Genomic DNA, 25,003 nt, shown 5'->3' on the forward strand with positions numbered 1-25,003 from the left:
AAGTACAGTGCTTTTCCTTCAAAAATAAGGACATTTCAATGTGACCCCAAACTTTTGAACGGTAGTGTATTCAACTTACAGCATTCAATCACAAATAGTATACCCCAAAAGTAATACAGAACCCAGACAGGAAGAATACGGCCTCTTTCACACATCCTTTTATTCTGTCCACATTTGCAGACAGAGTAAGGACCCATTTGTTTTTCTTTGTTTGTTTTTCTTAACACAAACAGACCTGCGCGGGCACCGCGTATTGCGGCCCTTATTTTTTTTTTTGAGTCGCCAGCCGGTTCTCATACACAGTGCTGGTCTATTGCCGACCGGGCATGAAGCACTGGGGGAGAGCCCATCTCACCCCCCCCCCCCAGTGTGCTGATCTCCACTCTGACGTGGCTCCATTGAGTCTAATGGAGCCATGTCACAGAGGGGGAAGGGGTTTCATCACACCGGGGCATAGCGGATCTGCCGCCAGTGCTTCATGCCCAGTCAATGCTTGGCAACAGGTCTGTTATTGTAATTAAAAAAGAGATGTACCTAGTTGTACATTCGCTTTAATGCTGTATTCCTGGGTAGTCTATGTTGAAGCTCAGTATGGATGACCCTGTCTCTAACTGGAAATATAGTTAGCATTGCCCTCTGGTCACGCTCTGTAAGTACAGACACAACTGCTTGCCTGCTTCTCCTTGCAAATTTTGAAGGTACAGACAGTATTGCGTACTAGTATCTTTCTGTAAATGATGTATGTACTTGTATTTCTCTGTAAATGATGTATTCACAAACAGACCCCCCCCCCTCCTCTCCCTGTAAATGGTATAGACAGTACAGCCTACTTGTATTTCTCTGTAAATGATCAAGGTACAGATATCGTGTTTCCCCGAAAACAAGGCGGTGCCTTATATTCCCCCCCCAAAAAAAAGGCACTAAATCTTACTTTTGGGGGATGTCTTAGTTCTCTGCCCACCTCCCCGGAATACTACCAAAAGGGCGGGTCAGCGGCGGTCCTGCGGCAGGTCAGCATTGTTGATGATGTATGGTGGTGGCGGTGGACTAGGCTGCCTGAGGTGCCTGCCTCAGAGGTCTACAAGCGGGGGTGGTCTTAATTTTTTTTTTTTTAAGGGGGAGGGGGCGCCCTACTTTCAGCGGTTGCCCTACTTTAGAGTAGGGGGGCCTTACTTTAGACTAGAGGGTAGAGTAGCTGGGGTGTCTTATTTTAGGAGGGTATCTTATTTTCGGGGAAACACGGTAGTACTGCCTAATCTTTTCCTGTAAATGTAGGTGTAGTTAGTACTGCCTCCCTGTCTCCAGGATTACCGCACAAGCTCAGCAACGGTACTGTACATATAGTGACATAGGAATGACTTTCTATTCTTCCAGTCACATTTCTTTTTTTCGCATTAAAAAAAAAAAACTTTCATAATTATTGTAAGTGATTTTTTTTTTACATTTCTAAAACAGTATCTGTCACAACAATAGCAATAATGGAATCTCAGATAACAGCAAAAAGGATATTTCACCCACATTTTATTATCTAGCAAAGCATGAAGTGGATATTTCTACAATGACAACACATCAAGGCATAAATGAGAAAATAAAACCAAAAGTTTGGCCAGCACAGAGTTATCCCATACAAGGTGTTGTATAGAAAGGACAATATCTTGCAGCTCTTCGTCAGAATACGCCATTTAAAGAGTACCTATACTTTCAAAAGCTTTTTAAAGCTACCTATATTAGTTGAGATAGGAATTCCCCTTTATGCAGCCTGGATTCTTGGATAATGTGACTTACGTTTACCAGAACCTCACCTCAATTGTCGGAGGGTCTTTCCTTTTGCCTCTGATCCATGCTATAATAGAAAACAAGAGAAGGAACTTTAGCTAGACACAGAAAATAAAGAGACCTGAACAAACCTCAAGATACATGAATCAAGACCAAACAAATAATTCTGAGCTTGTCCTGGAGCTTCAGGCTTCTACGGATGACGATTAATTTTTCGTATAGTTAAAAATATGTTTATGTCTGAGTTATTCCCCACTGCACGGAGGAACCTTTAAAAGCTTCCATTACCTGCCTTGTATGCTTTCACAGTCCACATAGGGAATAAGCCAATGTCTGCACTCCACTTTGGATGGAAACCAGTGGCTTTCAATGTATTAAAAATGTCAGCATGATATCAGTAAAGCATTAGTAGTTATGAGATGTTATATATCAAATAGTCTGGGCACTGACTGTATGTTCACCCAGCCTACTGCACCCTCACGCCATCTTTGCGGTCCGTACAGGCGCCGTTGATGTCAGAGGCCACACGCCAGACCAGGAAGATGGCTCAAGCAGGCAGGAGGTTGGAAGGTGCAGAATATTAATAGAGAAGAGGGAGGAGAAAGGAGTGGTTACGCGTGCCAGAGCACAGCCCAGGCCCTACACCATGACTCCTCTTTGACTCCTTATTACAGTGGGAGAATTTATACTGCACAATATTGCCTCCACTGACACATTAGGCAAAGGTAACATGCTCAGTAGTAGACTGCCACTTAATACACACTGCCAGCACCTCGGGTCGGCTCCGGGTGCTCACAAATTCCCTTGGAATTGTAGCTCATGAGCCTAAAAACGACATGGTGCTAAAATGATCATTTTAAGAGAGCGAAATGTTCCTTACACAGTTGAAAAAAATAATATATATAAATCAACTATAATAAAAAATTTAAATTCAATATAAAAAAAAAGTACATAATATGGCACAGAAACTAATATACAAAACAATATTATTTACAGAACTCAATAGATCGGCTTCATAAATAATGAATAAAAAGACTAACAAAGCCGAGTCTTTGCTTCTGCATTCAAAGTAGCTCAGAAAAGATATGGTACAATTATAGAGAGTCTTACAGGGTGGCAAAGACATTACCATAACCCGATTAGAGATGCGGGAGGAAGAAGCAGCATAAAGGGATATCTGTGCAGATTCAGAATGAAGTAACAGCTATCTTTAGGGCTTGTTCACATAATGGTATTCTCAGTGAGTAGTTTTATTCCGACAGTCACAAACTAGGGCCACATTCACACAACGTATGACACCGGCCGCTCTGTGACCTGGCCGTGTCAGTGAAGTTTATCCGGGCGGGAACGCTAGATAAGTACCTCCAGTGGAATGTGTACACAGCTGAAGTTTGATTGTAACAAAAAGTTGAATAAAGTCTATACTGATGACTATGAAACCGTAGTCATCATTCTATATACTCACCTAATTTAAGTATATCATAAAGCTCGGATACCTAAAGACATTGATGTTTGTGCCAGATTATGTGGATATAGATAGTTTCCTTGAGCAATTTATAGTGAAAAACTTTTTTGCACACGACCAGCAATCCAGATTTTGAATCAGACTCCAACCAGTTTATTATTCCCAATCCTAGGGATCAGGGATAAGTTAATGAGATGGGGGCACCCCTTAGTGGCCACTGTGGTCACGGTGTCCCAAAGAGGCTTGCAAAAGGCCCAGTCATGTGTGCAGAGGCTGTGCAGAAAATGCAGTCCTTGCAGCTCTCTAATACAGATTATTTGGCACTCTGTCTCCATATAGAGTGCCATGATGTGGCATATAAGAGGACTATTCTTCACCAGAAGAATGAAGAATAGTTCTGTAATACGGCTTTGTTGAGCTACAGCTCGTCTCATAGATACATAGACAGTAGATCTGTAGGAGGATTATTCTAGTTTGTAGTTTACGGTTAGGTCTTCACTTGCCATAAAGTCGGAGTAAAATGAATAAGGTGTAATGTATGAAGACACAGCTGTCTAAAGTCTACAGTCCATGTATTTCTTCTCCGCCATGATAGAGAAAATAATTGACCGGTTACATGACTTTGGCAGGAGGCTTGAAAGCAGCAAAATGTCAGACAATAAAATTAACTCTGTAGTTAATGGGAAGCAGCATTGGAGTAGATTCCTCGCAGTGCAAGGTAGGAGAAAAGTTCAGAATGTGTTCTCGATAGCATAACCTTTCCAACAAAGAGCATCTCTGCCATAAATTGGCATTAGAAAGGCCACTGCTTATGAGTCAAAATGAATCTTGTAGTTTGTCAACCTGATTAATGGCAGATTCACGTCCATTTCATCTCGGCTTTGTAAAAACAGTTTAACAGAAATGGTTAGTATCTCAAAAAGGTCAAGGTTGCATTCATTTGGGTAATATATTTTTTAATGTCGTTTAACCCACTTTTTTTGTCAGGCATGCTGGGGTCTGATGTGACACATATACAGACCCTGGGGTTACAGCTGGCCAAATACATTGCCGCCACAAGACAATTCCTCCCTATATCTGGGAATTGGTTTACATCCTCTGCTGGCTTAATAAAAGCAGATGTAATAGTATCCAGGGGGGACATGGTGCAGAGCTCCTCAATGTGGGACAACGTTAAAGCAGGTAGTGCATGCATGGCAGGAAAATAAATCTTAAATTATACATCATACAGGTAACATTATGGTCAAAAATACTAGTATTGCTTAAATGGGCACTGTCATAATAATAATAATAATAATAATAATAAACTATACATATACCAACATTTTTTTTTATCGAGGTCTCAAAGTTCAGAAAAATTAGGAATAACCTAAAAAAGTATCTGAAGCAATTGCATCTTTATTCAAGGCAATAAATTGCCTCATCAGTCAAAACTTTACATGGAGTGGTGAGCTATGTTTTTACCTTGGAGATTAGTGTAACCCCTTCCTGCCAAAGTTTTACTGAATAAAATCTTTCAAAATTTGTCCTTGGAATGTTTTTACAGTGTTAAAAAATTGTGTAAGTAGTCACTTATTGTGCAAAAAGCTGTTTTTTTTTTTTTTTTTTTTTTTTTTTTTTTTTTTTTTTACCATTTTGGGATAAAAGACTTAGTCCATCTAAACTGCCCTTTTAGTATTATCTTTCTTATTATCTTAGGATAAATATAAGTTTATTGCAGGCAGGTTTACATTCTGTTAACTAACACATCTGCTGGGCGATTGTTCAAAGCATCTACTACTCTTTCAGTAAAGTAATATTCCATCACTTTCACAGTGCAGGAGTAATCATATGATATTAATTGTCTGAGATGCACTAATAACAATTATGCTGATTCTATTTATGACAGATCTCCTAGTAATCCCAGGTGACAGAGGGGGATTCTGCTCTCACTCTCAAATCAGAGCAGAATCCCCGCCGTGGACTCCAGCTTGCCTTAGTGTCGTACGAACCTGAACCTCGGTCCTGTTCGATCATCTTTAGTCTCAGACAAGGGAGGGAGCAGAGAGCACTGTGTCAGACTGAGAAGAAAACACCACTTCCTGCAGGGCATACAGCAGCTGATAAGTATGGCAAAACTTGAGTAGAAGTAAATTATAAATCTATATAACTTTATGAAAACAGTTGATTTAAAAAGATAAAAAAATTTTGCCGGAAATTCTCTATATATGCCATGGTTGCTACTGAGTTTGTGGCATCTGGGGAGTTAACCACCTGGGATTGGAAATAGCAGGTGTCAGGCATTGCTCAGCCTGCTGTATATTTTCTTACCAACATTATGATGAATATAAAGGGTGAGATTCATGAAGGCTATGCCCTGGGCATATGCCACAAAGCCAGCCAGTCCAATCTAATGAATATCCATCAGCTGCTCTGCAGTGGTGAGCGCTGGATTAACATCACTGCAGAACACCACCCTAACATTAGGAGGGCGGGCTGACCGAATCAGTGCACTGAGCGTGGTAGATCCACCCCCAGTGCACCAAACCGCCTCATTAGCATATGGATTAAAAGGATGAAGGTAAGAAAGTTACCTTCATCCTCAGCTCCCTGTGCGCTGTAGAGAGATATCAGCAGGTTAGAGGTTTCTAAACTGCTGATAGTTTTCCTTTTAAGACAGGCAAACTCCTACTATGCACATAGTATTGTGGTAAAATAATTTAGTAGGGTTATTCATATCTCATTTCTGGATTCAGCATCCCCACAATACCATTAATTTGATGTAGCATTATTTTTAAGTAATATCTTTTTTTTCTTGTTGGGCTATGTTATAGTTATACATTTATGTATACTTATCTTGTGCTTAAGCTACATTGCAGAAGGAGATAACATTACATAAGCAATAACATAGACTTATAGAAGTGTGACAGAGCCTGAGGCAGCTGATACGTCTTTTATTCCACCTTTATTGCCCAAGTAAAGAGGGGCACATACAAGGTTATACTTTGTGACAATACTACATGAAGACGATTGGAATAACAGTGACAATTTAAATACACAATAGTAAAAATGATGTGTGCTGAAGCCTTTTATTAACGCTTGCTAAAATGAAGATGTGGCGACCCCTTTACTAGATGGCAGACTACTGGCTTAAATAAAACCCCAGACTCATTAACTAATCTTTTTTTTTATTCTCTGGATGCTCCAATACGAATTAAATAAGATAAATTGTCTTCATTCTGAGCGTGGTAATGGAGGTTATGAAATTCAAGCAGATTAACGCTTCTCTAATTCCTTCCCGCTTCACTTGACACACACTTTACCAGAGAACGCTCCTTCTAGGAATGGCTCCGATAAAACAAGGAGATGAAAATAGGTCGTTACGAGCTGCATTATGTATGGTGGCAGCAGCAGTTACCAGAACAGATCAAACTCCTATAAGGTCCAGTTTAAAATCTGTAAAATTATGTTCTCTGTATGGACCCAGAGATGCATGTGCTCAAACATCTATGTGTTTTATCTGTGTGGCTCCAGCAGTCTCTGCAGCTTCCCAGGAACCCAATAATAGACAGGCAAGGTTATAAAAATTACTCTTTTAGGGTGCGTTCACACCTACAGGATCTGCAGCTGATTTTCTGCAGCAGATTTCAGTTAAATAACTGAACACAGCATCAAATCTGATGCTGTGTTCAGTTATTTAACTGAAATCTGCTGCAGAAAATCAGCTGCAGATCCTGTAGGTGTGAACGCACCATTAATGTGCTCATATACATAAGAAAAAAAAAGTCACCCTAACCCGCTAACCTTAGCCTGACCAACCATCTATGATGTATGGGGTCCTCCCCCCATTTAAAACACATGAACACCCAGCCAAACACTCACGCGTCTGAAGGGTTTGGGAGAGATGCCATCCTGGTAAACTACAATAGTGGAGGTTTATGTAATGTTCTGAATTTAGCATAGCAAAATGTTCATGCCAACTTCTCTCATGGGCTAGGATTTTTTTTTTTAAATGTTCAAGCCGACCTCCCTGGCAGTCTTGGGCAATGGAGGACCTTAATGGAGGACAAAAAACAAAACAAAAACAGGCATACACAGAAAATATACTTACCATTCCACTGATGACGATCGCCGTTCAAATTTCCCGCCGGCTGCGTCTCTGTCATCTTCGGCCGCCGGCCTCACTTCCGGGTCCGGTTGCAGTGAATGGGAGAGGAAAAGGCTGCTGGTGCACATGCAAGCTGGAAGCCATGTAATGCTCTCCAGCCAATGAAAAGACTCTCCCATTCACTGCTGTGGAAGACAGCGAAGAGGAAGGAGACCAGGAACGCCCCCTGCTGTGACAACATCGACCCAAGATGGCGCCCGGGAGAAGAGGACAGGGTCGACAGTGTTTTGGTATGTATACTTTATTTAACTTCCCCTGCGAGGGGGGGGGGGCTGGAATAGGGCCAGACCGCTTATTAACACACATTACAAAGTTATATAACTTTGTAAAGTGTGTTAATTAAGCAGAAAAAGAAAACCGCCACACTACCCCTTTAATGTAACTTTTCCCTTTGTGGTCCAGGCTTGTGGAGGGGTAAAGGAGATACAGTATATTCCAGATAATTTTTTTCTTCTATTAAACTGTGCTCAGGGTGCACTTAAATAGAAGCAGAGAAAAATAGGTATATTTTATACACCCCCTTCTCTGTGTTCTCTGTTGCACTGAAATTCCTTGTGTCTGTGCCGCACAAGGACCTTCCCGTTTCATCAGACTGGAAGCAGGGCATCATTATTGGCTGAGCAGGTAGGCCCTCTATGACACAGACCTGAGCACAGTTAAATAGAAAACCAACATCTCTGGTGATCTTGTGTAATGAAGGCGTTAATACCAACATCCCTGATAGTCTAGTTTGGAGGGGTAATTTGGTGGGGTAATAACTCATGTAAGCTGTAAAAGGATTCATCTCCCACTCATTCTGCTAGGATCAGGAAAACACAGATCACATCGGGCACAGTTGCCGAAGAAACTGTTTATACCCAAGAGTTCTGAGCCTTTTTAGAACTAGCTGGTCTTGGCATTTATAATGCCCAATGTGAGCTTCCTCTTCCTGCACCGATCTTTAGCAGAATGGGCTACAGACCAACTCTGGATGTAATAATGTGTCAACAGGATATGCTTATGTGTGCAGTTTCCCCTTCCTCCACTGATCATACAGATTGCTGCTGGGCAGAAACAAAGTGGACTGTGCAGCTGTGATTGAATGGCTGCACAGAAGAACAGTCCTCTATGATCAAGCACGTTATGTACAGGAAAGCTAAGCCCACTGTCTTTGAGCTATGAGGGGCACATACTTTTTGGTGAAATCTCATAGTCCTCTGTTTTGTCTGTAAACCAACTTGCAGCAAGCAGCCGCTTTAAGTTAACTATAGAAACAGTATCTGTAACCTCATCAACAAAACTACATACAGTGTGTGCACCGCTTCCGTATTGTGACTTTTTTAATAAAAATAAAACTATAACAAGTTATTTATGTAAAAAGCTAATATGTTAAATAAGAGTACATTTATCACAAAGTGACCTTACTTTTCAAGGCGTCAGCTCTGACGATGCAAAAAAGATATACAATGCTGCATAGATTATAATAGAGCATCAAACTCTTCAATCAGAGCAAGCATTTATATGTAAACCTAATCATATTTTCTGCTTCTTACCAAAAGGACGGCGACTTGGAATAAATAAATACCAAGTAGGACATATTTAGCAGGAACGGACTTATACTGCAGACTAAGGAGACTGAGACGTGAACCGTCACCTCTTTCCCCATTTCTAGAAGTTTAATTATAGCCTTTTCTGCCGGTGATGGCCGTGTGGTGCACCGTATTAAATAGTCCTGTCTATGTATGAGTCAGGCTTCCAGAGATAACTGGACATTTCATACCTATCGAGACCCCGGCATTCTTTCATCTGTGCTTATTTGCATTTTCATTAGTATGCATGAGATTTCCATTGAACCTTTCCACTCCTACTGGCACATAATACACTTTAATGAGCATAAAAGTGAGCATGCAAATTAAAGCTGCCATTAATCACTAAATGCTACAGGAAATTGGGAGGATGGAACAAGCAGGCAGTAAAACGCTGAAAGTGGCATGCACTCTCCAAATCTCCATAGGCCCTGGCAATGACGGATAGGCTTTCTGGAGCGCCGCTGCCACAGGGAGGAGGTAAATAAAATATTCCATCAGCGAAGACAATAGGTGACCATCCTGCTGGAAGACTGTGCAGGTGTAATTTGCAGAGTGCATCTACTAACTGCATCAGGCAAAATGGGAAAAATAATGAAGATGGTGGATGGCTCGGCAAGTCAGCAAGATTACATTACTTTATTATAACGTCTTGGTCATCTCAGGGAGTATGTACAAATTATTATGTTAGGAGTAGCTGGCTAGAGCCACAACGGTTTCTAGCTGCCATCCAAAATGGGCACATAGAAGCATGTTATGCCTTATGACAATCCCGGTCTGTGGCTTTTTTCCCCACTGTAGGGAATAAAAATGCTATAGTCAGTCCACAGTCTAGTATAGACACTGTCAGAGGTCACTCTATAGTTTAGCCAATGCAAAATATGGAGAGAAAAAAAAAGACGGCACTCACCAACTGGGTGTTTAATCATTTAGCTTTATTGAGCATGTGAGGATCGGGGGAGGAGTCAGGTGACTGCAGTTTTGTGACAGAACGCCGCTTTGTCTAAGGGTTAGACAAAGCGGCATTCTGCCGCAAAACTGCAGTCATCGACTCTTTCCTCCCCAATCCTCACATGCTCAATAAAGCTGGATCATTCAACACCCAGTTGGTGAGTGCCATCTTTTTTCTCCATATTTTGCATTGTTTGGACACTGTTGTTCAAAATTGAGCACCATCGGGGCATGCACGACTGATGGTCTACCGTGAGTGGGAACTGAAACGGAGCCATCTGCTTTTTTCCTATTTGTTGCTGGACTCTATAGTTTAGAGTTAACACTGTAGTTAGTGCACAGTCTAGAATAAATGCTGCTGCAGGTAAGTCCACAGTCCATTGTAAACACCTACCCCAGTCAGAGCACAGTCTAGTATAAAGGCTGTATTACACAGCCAGATTCCTAGTGTAAGTGCTGATTGGGGTAAATCCACAGTCTTCCAGGTCAGTTCGTGGTCTACAGTCAACACTTCCAGCTCAGTCCACAATCTAGTGTGAAACTGCCCCCATGTAGGTTCCCCAAGTTGTGATGTTGCAGGAAGCCGGGGGAAAATGAGCTCTGGTGGCTGTAAAAGACAGTGATGTGGTGCTGCGGGGGCATGTGGGCGGGTAAGTACATGATCTTTATTATGTTCCCCCCACAGTCTGCATGGAATTTTTCTTTTTTGTCACACCTCTCCTTTAAAAGGTCCCTATACAACTCAGACTATAGTCAACCGTAACTGCCACTCGACAGATAATGTCAGTGGCAATAGGGGTAGGGACTGATGGAAAATTACCTCCCAGCCCCATTGTTCAGGTAGCGATAAGCCACAGTCTGGGCTCTCTCGCTGCGGCTTACCCCTCCTCATAGAGAATACATGAACGCTCGGCCGTGCTGAATGTTCCTGTGTATGAGGCGGATGGTTGACGAGCGGGGGGAGATAGGTGTCAGATGAACGATCATTTGGCTGTTAGTAATTGAAAGTGTACAGGGACCTGCTGCTCCATTCATTCTCTATAAAGCGGCCAGAGATAGCCACAATCTAATACTTGTCCCCTATCTGCCTGCAAACACAAAGTGTAAACCTTAGTCAGCCATTATTATCAAAGAAAAAGAACATGTAATTACCTTCCCATTCTGTAGGAATATGCCCCGTCTCATATTTGTACACGTCGTTCTGCACAGGTTCCACCATCCTTTTTGCTCTGATTGTTTGTCCTAAATGCAAAACACAGAACAGAGCTCAGATATACATCATGCTAACAACCAAGCTATTGTACCTAAGCGTGTAACTCTACCTCAACCGTACACATATATTATATATATATATATATATATATATATATATATATATATATATATATATATATATATATATATATATATATATACACACACTAAAAGAACATTTAGGCATAGTATTGCAGCTTTTACTATGCCTAAATCCTTGAAATACACAGTGGCGCCGGTCTATAAACAGTTTATTTTTACTTAAGACTAAGATTCTTGAGAAATCCAGAAAATGGTTTAAACAATGGTCCATTATGACTACATGGAAAACTTACGATGGATGTCTTCAAGTACACAACAGTATCCAGGGGTAAAGGGGATTCCTGGTCATGGCTTACTATTTAAGAAATTTTAGCAGTGTAAATGTTTGGTCAGACCTTTCTTAGGATGAGAAAATAAAATGGCTGCATGTCCATTGAAATGTCCCAATCTGTCTATCCAACTTTTACCTAAGGTACACAGTGGTAATGTCCATTAGTATAATGTTTTTTTATGGAATAGCACACCAGACTGATATTCCATAGAGATGCATTGTATGCCTTTACAGTTACACCTTTTGGAGGTATGTCAAATGCATCACTGTAATAAAAGAGACCAAAAATTAAATGGGTACTCCAATGGAAAACCAAATCAAATTAACTGGTGCCATGAAGTTATACAGTTTTAAGAAATTACTTATATAAAAAAAAAAAACTCAAGTCTTTCAGTACTTATCAGCTGCTGTATGTCCTGCAGGAAGTGGTGGATTCTTTTCAGTCTGACACGGTGCTCTCTGCTGCCACCTCTGTCCATGACAGGAATTGTCCAGAGCAGTAGCAAATCTCCATAGAAAAGCACTCCTGCTTTGGACAATTCCTGACATGGACAGAGGTTGCAGCAAGAAGGACTATGTCAGACTGGAAAGAATACACCACTTCCTGCAGGACATACAGCGGCTTAAACTGAATTGAAGACACTGAGATTTTTAAACCGAAGCAATATACAAATCTATAGAACTTTAAAATAAATAATTTTTTTTTGCTGGAGTACCCCTATACATTTCAGAGAGGTCCCTGAGAAATCAGGTTATGGCTGCTGCCCAACATAAAGACAGAGTAAGGACCAAGAGAGGCACACAGATGCAGCAGTAGCTTGTAGTTAGCAATCTAAATCAACTCAGTGCTTGTTTCTCACTGCTCAGTACTGCTCTCTAATGTCCTCAATATTGCGGTTTCTAAGGTTTCATCGTCCGCTACTGCGCATCGCTGCGTGTAATAGCAATGCATGGCTGACGGCTAACGATTGAATGCACCATGTTCCTGTCATCTTCTGCCCTCTGCTCGCTTCCCGGCGGCCGCAGCTTCAAAATGGACTCTGAGCTGACAGGCCGCTCTCAAGCTGCAGCCCACAGGAAGCGAGCAGAGGGCAGGAGAAGACCGGGAGCGTGGAGAGGTAATTTATAACAGTTTAGGGCAAGGGCTGCACAGACATCACTAACAATGTCCATGCAGTCCTTGCAAAACGATTATCGGGCCATGTAATAGGCTCAGTAAACAAGCACCAATCTAGCAGATTGGTTTTCGTTTACATTATTGATCAGGCCGTCAACAGCCCATCTAATAGGACCCTAAGGGTGGTCTTGTTACCCAAGGCTGGTGGTCCGGATACTTGACCCACCTCACCAATCCCTTATGTGCAGTGCACTCACTACTCAAGTACAAGATTCTCATCAGAGGAGAAAAAATAAGAAAGAAAACCTAAGATGATAGTAACTCTTTCAGTGCTGCACAGAACTGCAGATATTTGTTCTTTGAACAGGATTAGATGCTAAGAAGACAAGATGGCTTTGCTGTATAATATTTACAATGAAAATTGCTTTGCAAATTAGCATGGCTTTGAACAAGAAAGAATAACGTGCGCCCTTAAGGATTTAATATTCTCAAATGGATTAGAAAGAAATAAATTATCTGTCAGCAAAGGTCACATGAAGGAAAACGGAAGATCAAAGCCAAGAAGACTTCTCATTGTCAGACGGCTCTGGAGTCAAGCCCAGAGGCACAGAGCCGCTGCCATTACAGGGGCACCGGTTTACTGAGTGCCCGAGACTTCGGCAGATACTACATCCCCTCAACATCTACACGTCATATAAAGGTCATTCCTGTTATTAACAATGACAACCTCCCAGCAGAGTTAGAGCACTTCACTATACGTATTCTTATCAGTCATTCAAAAGAATCAAAAATAGCTACAAATCACCAAAAGGGACAAACATAAGTTAAAGAAAAAAAGCCAACTGAAAAAGGGATATTTACTGAGAGCATGATAGGATTCACAATGTAAGAAAGAATTTGAAGTATAATGCACCCTATATACCCTTACAAGGTGCACAGTACATCATTGGTGGATATAGTGCTGACCCCTAAGCACTGTAAAGCACCCTATACACATATAGAGAAGTAGACAACTATCTAATATGTCTAAGCACTCTCCACTGATAGATTATGTAAGAGGAGCACTTTGTTGTCCTTAAAGGAGCCTAGTGTCTGGCTACACCATTCTATGCTCTCTTCATTGTAAACACATAAATGCTTAGCCCAGCAGTAAGCGAACCTGCTGCAATCTGCATTTAAATCCTGTTGCCTGGAGAAGGTGGATGCAGCCTGAGGACTGTCTGGAAAACATGGATACAGACACAGGCTGCATCCACCCTCTCCAGACAGCGAGATTCAGATGGCCATTGTTTCAGTTCATGTGAACCCAAACTTTCTGCAGGATACCAAACCTTTTATAACTTTGACTGATGGTCTGAAGCTACATTCAAGTCAAAAATGCTATTAAATGGGTATAAACATAAAATCATAACATTTTTATTTGCAGATACATCTTACAGGTTGTAATTTGGCACGCTAATATTCTACCAACATACTGGTCCAATATATTTTTAATATTGCTAATGTGGATGTCAAACTGGAGCATGTGCGTATGGACATAACTCACGGCTGCTATGATGGGCGGACCTGTCAAACTGTACGGGTGTTCTCCGGACCCAAACGCTTGCCATCAGATTCCCCACAGCTGCAGAAGTCCTATGGCTGCCAAGAAAACATGGATACAGCAACAGGATGGCATTAAAATTCTGCAGCTGTGGAAAATCAAATGGCAAGCGTTTGGGTTGCATGTAAGGTAATTTCTTTATACTGGTAAGAGCTTCAATTTCCTAATCAATTACTCAAAAGGAATATAATAAAAAATAAATTCATTCTAGTTGCAAGTGGGTGGCAAACTTTTTTTTTTTTTTTTTTAACTGCTTTGAGCCTCTGAGGGTCCTATTACACAAAGCGATTTTTAACGATTAACAACTAACGATAAACAATTGCAAACGAGATTGTTTATCGTTAACCTAAAAACGTTCACCATATTACACAGAACGATGGTCGTTAGTTACGATCGTTACTACGATTGTTATTGCGATCGTTACTAAGGTCATTTACTCCATTTTACTCCAGCAAAACAATGGACAATGTGCAATGACACTGAACGACTAGTGAAGAAATACGGAACTTGAGCAAACGAATGTGGAATTACAGCGAACGATTAACAATGATTTTAGGTTCAGATCTAAATAAAAGATCAACGACATACGAACGATTTTTTGATTGTTGCCTGCAATTACATAGGACGATTATCGTTTAAATTTGAATGTTATAACGATTTTTTACACGATTATCATCCCATGTAATAGGGTCCTTAAGCCACTGAAGCTCTGGAGTTTTTTACTGACTATGGTTGGATCCATGAAGGAGATTTTGTTGCTGCTTGGCACCATGAATACACCATGCTTCATTCAATGGATTTGTAGCACTGTATAAAGAAAATGATATATTATGAAATTGTTGTCTATACAGTAAAATATTGGCTTTTTGCTCCAAGGAACAACCCAATTTTACCTATAGGTTGTAACCAGCCACATTTATTTAAATACAATAAAAAACCAATTAAGCATATGATGTCATCAACCAAATTCTGAATATAGTTTTACATTGATTTTGTGACGCACATTGTCCAAGTCTTATCCTTTGCTGACCCTAGCCTAAATTTCCAGTCTAACCCAGTAATAGCCAGTACGAGGCCACATCACAGGGAGTTAGCGCTCACTTAGAATGCATGAGGTGTGAGCTATGAGAAGTGGCAGATGTAACAGATTCCTGGAGCCAATTAGAATATATTAAGGTCTTCCTTCACTACGGAGACAGGGCTTCTGACAATTGAAACAATGAAGTAACAATCATTGCTTTGTATGTAGGCCGCTCATTTGCAGAGATTAGTCAACAACAAACCTTTGCTTCAAATGCTCTCTTCAGATCAGATTAGAAAGTTGTGATATGAGATGTTTGTGTGTTTGCTCCGTCCCCGGTGAGTAATTAAAGGAATCTTTATTTCATTAAATAAGGCAACTTACTAGAAAATGACTTCAGAGAAGGCAATGAGCTGTGTTCCTGGGTGCCTGGAATGGCTGCGGTTACATCTAGAAAGCCAGTTATCCATTTTTTATGTTTTGCTCTTTGGATCATTTCAGATTTCTGAATCAAATATGAGTCATGGAGATGCAAAGCCTAGAGCAATGGCCTCCAACCCAAGTAGCAACAGTGGCTGAAACTACAACTCCCAGCGTACCCACTCTGCACAGGAACAACGATAAAAGAACAGGGGTTCACGCCTGGATAGACTGCTGAAAAATAAATGTATTGCCAGGAATACATAAAACCCACAGGCCATATAGGCAAAGAGACTAAAAGATCAGTGCTCACACCTACTGCGTGCTTTTTAAGTGGGGTACTCATGTACAGTGCTGCTGTGGTGCCCAGCAGGGGAGGGGAAAGCTTAGGCAGGAATTGCCAAATATACACAGCAACAAGATCAATAAACTTAATTTAAAAAAAAATTATTTATATATATATATATATATATATATATATATATATATATATATATATATATATATATATATATATATATATATTTTTTTTTTTTTTTTTCTCCCCCCCCCCCCCGACGGGGCACTCCGAAGGAAAGAAAAAGTGTAAGAAAGTCATACAGATTTGTAAATTACATCTATTTAAAAGTATTAAGACTTCCAGTACTTATTAGCTGCTGTATGTCCCGCAGGAAGTGGTATATTCTTCTACTCTGACACGGTGCTCTCTGCTGCCACCTATGTCTGTAACAGTTACTGTCCAGAGCAGGAGAGGTTTCCTATGGGGATTTGCAACTGCCCCGGACAGTTGCACACTTCCTACAGGACATACAGCAGCTGATTAGTACTTGAGATTTTTAAGTAGAAGTCAATTACAAATCTGTATAACATCCTGTTGAATTGAAAATATTTTTTTCTGTGGAGTACCCCTTTAAATAACCTGTAGACCACTCTTTCAATTCAAGATATTAAAGGGATTTTCAAAGTTATTTAAAAAAAACAAAAAAAAAAAAAAACCCCACTCCAGCCCTCCCTGCTTGGTTACTAGAATGAGGACTTTTATATGCATCTCATTGCTGCAGCCAATCACTGGCACACAGTATAACATCAATGACATAGTACGTAGGAACATTAGGACCACAGTCATGTAAACAAAACGTCTAGGGAGGGTCGGAGGTGTCGGATGTGATGGGAGTTATGGTTTTGCAGCAGGTGGAGAACCACCTCTTGGACACGCTGCCCTTCAGCATATTGTACTCTCTTACTATATAGTGTCTGAGTGACTTTCTAAGCATCAGCCTGTACTGTAAGGATAAATGCTTAAATATTCAAATAGTGCCATCTAAAACATGAACTGTATTTTCAGGAAAAAAACTCAGCTATGCCCCATGCTGACTGAGGAAACGTATATTGCTGTCATTACTTCTGTAGGACAGAGAGGAAACAGCTTGTGGCTTTATACTATATTAGCATCATTATATCACTTCATCCACCGCTGCATAATTTACTATTTATTTACACATTAACTTTAACTTCAAAGTCTTCTTTAGGTTAAAGAAAAGTAAAGACAAAAGGAGAATTTTACTGAATTTCAAAAAGCCCATGCTCTTTTTGTGAAGAATCTAAAAAAAAATTTTTTTTTTGCACTTTACTCCCAATCTTCAGTAAATTTAAAAAGAGTTCAATTATGTTAAAGTGGTTGTCCAGCAAAAACCGTTTTCTTTCAAATCAACTTGTGTCAAAAAGTTATATAGATTTGTAATTTACTTCTTTTTAAAAAAAATCACAAGTCTTTCTATATTTATCAGCTACTATATATCCTGCAGGAAATGTTTTATTTTCAGCCTGACACAGTGCTCTCTGCTGACATCTCTGGCCAAGACAGGAACTTTGTCTCTGTTTTCTATGAATCCCCATAGAAAACCTCTCCTGCTCTGGACAGTTCCAGTCTCGGCCAGAGATGTCAGCAAAGAGCACTGTGTCAGACTGAAAATAAAACAACATTTCCTGCATGACATACAGCAGCTGATAATTAACACTCGAGATTTTTTAACAGAAGTAAATTACAAATCTATATAACTTTCTGATATCAGTTGATTTGAAAGAAAAAAGGTTTTCGCTGGACAACCCCTTTAATGATTCATTTCCCAGATATCAACCCAATTGGAAATTTGTTAAATGTGGTAAAAAAACAAATCTCATCCATGGAGGCCACACGTTTCAACTTACAGGACTTAAAGGGGTACTCCAATATCAGGTAAATAAAATAAACATGCTACAGAAACATATAGCATTGCTTTCCTGTTTTCTGTTCCAGTTTTTAAAACAAAATTTTGTGTATTTGTTTTTTTTTGGGGGGGAGGAGTGTCTTAGTTCTGTACCTCCTGTTTGAGCAGTTGCTCAGTACTACAATCTCCTTCCCCTTAGCTTTTCATCAGTCTCTCCTACAGCACTCCTGCTAATTCCCCACCTCAAAGTTGTGTAGAACATCTGATTTTACTGCAGACTTTTGAATGGTGGGGTTGCAGCACCTGCTCCATTTATTTCCTGTTTGCTCTTTCCGTAGCATCATTCATCACAAGGCAGCAAGTAGTAAACACATCTCACTCTCCCTAAATGTCGCAGTTAAGATATATATGTATATGTCAGGGAGATGCTGCCTCCTATCTTTACCTTCCTGTCAGGGTTGAATCACACTAAAGCCAGTACTATTAGTGATAACACTATATTAGTAAGTTATATCTTAGGGTGATAGTTCAATCTAAATACAATTTTCTCAAACCAGATAACCCCTATAAAAGATCTACTGCTAATATCTTGATGCCAGAAACAACAGGACACATTCAGAGATCTTGCTCATAGGAATCAGAACATCTTCAGGGAGTCCACACATAAATAAGGCTGTATTGGTAGCACAAGTAGGGGCCCATAAAATGTTAGGTACATTGTTTTAACCCATTCCCGATCAAAGATGTAACTGTTCATTTTTGCGATGCATTCCCGTTCATGGACATACAGTTACGTCAGCTGCACTCGGGCAATGAGCTGCAGGTCCCGGCTGTCAGTGATAGCCAGGCTCAGATTTCGGCAATTAACTCTATAACTAATCGCAGCATCTATGGAGCAAAACAGCTCAATGCATCCATACCTGCCTTGCCTTCACATGACCTGTGTTCAGACTTAAAAAAAAATAAAATAACAAAAAAACCTTCATGACCCAGCCCAAAATTAACTAAATGACTGCGCCAATTTTTATTTTTTTCTCCACCTCTTCTAAGAGTTCTGGCACTTTCATTTTTCTATCTACAGGGCCATGTAAGGAACAAGTGTACTTTGTAATGGTGCCTTTTAATCTACAACAAAATGTATTATGGAACCCCAAAAATATTATTTATGAAAATTAAAATTAAGTCTACGTAATGCACTTTACGGTAACAATGACATGACATTGTTATTCTATAGGTCAGTCCAAACACAAGGATATACAAATTTACACAGATTTTCTAAAGTTTTATTGATTTTTTTTATTTAACAAAATCTTTTTCTTTTGCAAATTATTAGTAAAATGGCCCTATTGTGACTCTTATAACTGTTTTATTTTTTTTCCTACGGGGCTGTAAGGGGTGTCATTTTTTTGCGCCATGATCTCTAGTTTTTATTAATACTAGATTTGTGTACATCGGATTCTTTGATCACTTTTTATTATTTTTTTTTTAATATATAATGTGTTTGGCGTCCATGCCCGACATGATTTAACCTGCTAAACTTGTTTATGACTACACGTGGACTGTGCACATGAAACGGTGAGTGCCCTCAACCTTTTTTTCTCTATTGGTGATTTGTAACAAAAAAATGAGCAATCCTGGCGCTGATTACAATTACGCACGCTACAGTATATAATATGTTTATTTATTTTGATATGTTTTATTTATATAATAGGATAGGGGGTGATTTACTTTTTTGGGGGGAAGGGGCTTTGGGTTATTTTTTAAAACATTTTTACTTTTTCTTTTTTTTTTACACTTTGTAAGTCCCCCTGGGAGACTTTTACATGTAATGTTTAGACAGGGGTACTTTTAGGGAAAAATCAGTCCGGTCCTGAAAGGGTTAAAAGGGTACTCCAGCCCGGAGGTATTTTTCAGTTATGGCTGGGAATGGGGTGGTTATGGACGGCAGAGGTCACTTACCTACCCGTTCCAGCACCGGGTCCCAGATTGCGCCCCCTGATACACCCGTCCTGCGGCCACTTCCTGGTGTGAGCTGCTGCATGAGATGTGACGTCTCAAGGCAGCTCAGCCATTCTGTGGCCGTAGCAAAGTCTCGCCTCGGCTGCAGAATGGCTAAGCTGCCTTGAGACATAACGTCTCATGCGGCATCTCGCACCAAGTAGCGCCCCCGGGACGGGTTTACCAGGCGGCGCGATCCGGGACCTGGCGCTGGAATGGGGTAGGTAAGTGACCTCCACCGTCCATAACCACCCCATCCCAGTCCATAACTGAAAAATACCCCCAGGCCAGAGTACCCCTTTAAGGTTAATGCTATGGCTGATCAGTGTATGTGTGCAACCATTAAAGTGTCATCGTGAAATTCTTTTTTGCAGAAATCAATAGTCCAGGCGATTTTAACAAACTTTGTAGTTGGGTTTATTAGCCGAAAAATGCATTTTTATCATTAAAAAGCAGTTTGAAGCTCTCCCCCCTGTCTTCATTGTTCTCCTATGGAGAGAGCTAAATAAAACACCAAAACAGGACAACAAAGAGTTAATCTACAAATACATCGCCTTCTATCTCCTCTGACAGTCACCACTGACCTCACTGAGCTCTGATTACAGCTGTCACCCAGCTCCGTGCCTGTAATCCTCTGTTATCTGCTTTAGGGCTGTCGGCTAACTCCCTCCTCCCTTCTCCCCTCTCCCTAGAACAGACTGGGTATGTCTGATTCAACAAGTCACAATTTCCTGATTTTTTGCAGTGGACGGAAAAGAGGACGAGGGGGGACCTGGGAAAAGGCTTTTTAAATGTAGATATTGGCATATTTGGCTAATAAACCCAATTACAAAGTTTCTTAAAATCGCCTGGACTATTGATTTCTGCAAAAAAAAATAAAAAATTATATATATATACACACATACGACAGTGACCCTTTAAAGACCATGTTTGAGATATTTGTTTTTTGCACTGTAGTCAGTGTATCTCCAGCCTAAAGGAATTGCGCATATTATATATATATATACATACATACATACAGTATAATTATATATATATATATATATATATATATATATATATATATATATATATAATGTAGGTGGAAGGGTTTCTGAAAAGTCAGTTCATGTAACTAGTAAATCTTTCTCTGGTGCAAGTAGTGAACATAACTAAAATATAAAGAAAAAGAATTTCCCTCTTTATAGTAACACCACTTAGTCAAATTACGGACTAGAATACCAAGGACGACAGATTCTACATGCCGCACACTGGGGTGGGTTCTGCAATTATTTTCTCCCACACAAAGGAGTAAAAGAGGAAAATCACCCGACGACATTTGTTAGGGTGAATAGCGGGATTTGTCCGTGTAAATAATGTACAATTTTCCCTTTCGAAATTACAATCCAGGAGCTGTAGAATTTGTAGCTCGAGCACCAGAAGAAAAGAAAATAATGTACTTTGTACTTTTATTAGGGGAACATATTGTGCAAGTAAGGGAAGAGCCAGTCTTGCTGAAATTGGCAAAGGAAAAATGACAGCTAATGCATGAACTGCGAATCCAAAATGAGAATAAAGATACCGCTGCAGAGAGCATCAATTCATTAACATAACCCAATGCGACAGCAGCGCCGACATGTACCAGGCTCATTTAAATAGGTGACTTCTCAATGTCTCCTTCTCCCATCCAACTTACAGGGGAAGAAGTAAATGACAAAGTATCTGATGCAACACTTGAAATAAATGCGCCTTAAATGCATTGAGCGCATCTCAAGTCTGAGATTCATACTGAAATGGATCCAGACTATAAGTGTCACCAAACTTACATTATTAGCTGTAAAAATATACATAAAATCTGTTCTAGTGTTACCACTGACACACTGACTAAAGTAATTGGTGCTTGAGACATTGTGGTATACATGGGAAGCTCTAAGAATACAGCTATAGTCACACTGCATGCTATACAACCAATGGCAGGGATTTGTCATACAAAGGGTCCTACACAGTACTTTACTGTATACTACTCTATACCAACAAAGAGCCAAGCATCATGGAATGGTCACACATTCTAGAAACACAGAAGAAAAATACCACTTGGTCCATATAGTCGGAGGGGTGAATGCTGTGGCTGGCAGCTGCTGAGTGAGCGGTGGGGAGCTGCTCCAGCTTTGGGCTCCCATCTCCAACTACCTCTAATGGTAGTGCTTCAGCACTGGCTGTCCTCCCCACCGCTCACCTGGCAGCCGCCAGCCACAGCATTCTCCCGCCAAAGAGAATACCTCCGCTGGCCTACGCGAGCTGTGAGCACCCATCTCCAGGTCGCCAGCATCCATACTTTAGTGCTGGCAGCCCGGAGATGGGTGCCCACAGCTGGGGCTGGCTGGCGAAGGTATTCCCTGTAGCTAGAAGCAGCGGCAGGTGAATGCTGTGGCCGGCAGGTGAGGGCAGCCAGTGCTAAAGCACAGGCAGTGGCGGCCTGGAGATGGATCCGCAGCCAGTGCTGCTGTTCACAGCTCTTCACAGCACCTAAGTGGTGACCAGTGCTGCGCTCTAACATCAGCCTGCCGAGTGACCGGTGCCAAGTTGTAACAGCAGCCTGCGCATGGCAAGTTCAAATAGCTGCCCCGCTGATTCCTCTCTCCCCGCCATTGGGAACACCTGTTTAGAGCTGGGGTTCCCGTCATTATGACCTTGGTGTCTGAACATCTCAATCACTGTAAGCTGAACAATAGTTTAGCTGACAGTTCTCTCTACTGATTTTTTATCGGATACCGAACAATGTTCGAGTGCCAAACAAAACTTCAGGGGGAAATGTGATTTGAATACCAAAGTGTTCAAACACCGAGGTATTACTGTATTTCCTTTCATAATATCTTAGGATAGAAACATGTTAAATGAGAAATCCGACAAACACTTAAATCTGCAGGCAGGTGGGGGGTGAGAAAATAATAAACAAGTAAACTCACCCTTCCTCATGCCTTGACTGCCCACTGACTGGCTGGACAGGCAATCGGAAGAGCTGGGTATGTGACGTATCCGGTTTCCAGTACAAGATGACAGCTGGCTGCTGTAAATAGGACCCTGGGGCAGCATAACAGAGGCACTGGGATGGGTGACATGTGTGCGATCCCTCCCATAGACAGACTGTATGACATTGAGGCTGGTGGGATTCCACTGCGGCGATTTCAGTCATGGAATTCCACCTCTTTTACTCAGTGTGAACTGGCACTTAGTGTTCATGCCTCTTTAATTTCAGGTAGGTTTAAATTCAGTTCTGCAGATTTACCAATCACATCTGTTTGAAGTTTGTTCTAAGCATTTACTATTTTTTTCAGTAAAGTAATATTTTCTTATTTATTTAGTTTCTGATCTTTCCTCCAACTAACCTCAGATTGTGTCCCCTTGTTTTTGTTCCTTTTTTTTTTATTAAAAACATTTCACTTCTTGTATACCAGATGTGGTCTCACTAGAGCTCTATACAGCGGGATCACAATCTCATATTACAATATGGTTACTGATTATATCTCTAGTAGGGATGGTCCAAACCTGCCGAGGTTCAGGTTCATATGAACCCGAACGCTCGGCAGCAGATTCCCGCTGTCTGCCCGCTTTGTGGAGCGGGGGAATACAGCGGGAGGAACGCCTGGAAAACTGGGATACAGCCTATGGCTATGGCTGTATCCCAGTTTTCCATGCGGTCCTCCCGCTGTATCTGCCCACTCCACGGAGCGGGCAGACAGCGGGAATCCTTACCGAGGGTTCGGGTTCCTACGAACCCGAACCGAACTCAGTTCGGACCATCACTAATCTCTAGCTATACAACCCAGCATACGCTTATCTTTCCCAACCGTCCAGTTGCACTGGTGACTCTAAGGGACGTATTACATGGCCCGATTGCTTGATGTAAGTGAGAGCTGATCTGCTAGACCATGGCTCGCTTACTAATTCTATATACAGCGATAATCATGCAGCAAGGGCTGTGTATATATCTCATTATCGATGTCCGTGCAGACCTTGCCTCATAACTGTAAAATAATAAAGTTATACATACCTCTCCGCGCCCCATGATGTCCTGCTAGCTTCGGCCCTCTCCCCGCAGAGTCTGAAGTGCCAGGCTGCTCAGCCAATCACAAAGACAGTGCAGAGCCCAGTGACAGAGCCCCTGTCACTTCAGACACTGGGGGAGTGGGCCGAAAATAGCAGGACATCAGGGAGTGTGGAAAGGTATGTATAAGTTTATTATTTTTTCTTTACACAGTCATTGGCTGACTGATGCGCAACCGGTGGTCAATGATTTTAGTTCAGGACCTAAAGACATGTTCAACCAATAATCGTTGTCATCGGCTGATCATTGTCTTTATTACACAGAGCAATGATCTGCCGAATCGGCCTTATTCAGCAGATTATTGCTTTGTGTAATAGGGCTCTAAGGCTGTAGGAAATCACTACTGCTGAATCCTTCTCTTCTGAAGATAACACACAACTACCAATATGATACTCAGGTAGATGCCTTCTCCTTAATTGCTTAATATTATTTTACATTTGGAAAGATCTTGCTTTCTTGAGTCACTGTGAAAGCTTCATATGCAGGAAAACTATTAATGATTCTGGCACATTTTAGACTTTAAAAGAACAGCTTTTACTTATGGCATTCCATAAATAAGGCTTTTGCATAATATAAAGCACATCAGAATTCATTTGCGTCTTGCACATAATCATTTGAATTTGATTAAATCAAGAAGATTTGACCCATTCCATGAAACTGGATTATCTTTTTGTTAGTCTAGGCCATGTCCACCAATTCAAACACACTTGTGCTTTAAACTGGAAAACCCCTCGAAAAGGAAAAAAGAAGCATCTAACCTGCTGTTATGTCCATATAGCGCACAGAGCAGGAATGGATGAATGCAATTAATTTTTTATCTTGAGCCTCAGCGTCCTTTTTAGGACCGCTGTAGTATATTGGATATATAAATGGAGGGGTTAGTATACAGGGGGCCGGGACTACCACCCTCCAATATGCCCCTGCTGGTCCACCCTAATAAGCATTTATCATCTGGTGCTCTGCAGTAATGAGCGTTGGAGTGACATCACTGCAGAGCACCAGATGTACAGTTAGGGCCAGAA

At 41.0% G+C, this 25,003-nt stretch overlaps 1 protein-coding gene across 1 annotated transcript in view; it reads right to left on the reverse strand.

Moving 5' to 3' along the window:
* NDUFAF2 (NADH:ubiquinone oxidoreductase complex assembly factor 2) overlaps positions 1-25,003 on the reverse strand; it is a 66,622-nt gene that overhangs the window by 13,724 nt on the left and 27,895 nt on the right. The window contains exons 2-3 of the mRNA XM_069962732.1: positions 11,057-11,146; positions 1,803-1,843 (exon numbers count right to left, since the gene is read on the reverse strand). Coding sequence (XP_069818833.1) covers positions 1,803-1,843; positions 11,057-11,146 — 131 coding nt within the window. The remainder of the gene's footprint in view (positions 1-1,802; positions 1,844-11,056; positions 11,147-25,003) is intronic.

This window comes from Dendropsophus ebraccatus, chromosome 3 (assembly GCF_027789765.1).
Source record: "Dendropsophus ebraccatus isolate aDenEbr1 chromosome 3, aDenEbr1.pat, whole genome shotgun sequence".
Lineage (NCBI taxonomy): Eukaryota > Metazoa > Chordata > Amphibia > Anura > Hylidae > Dendropsophus > Dendropsophus ebraccatus.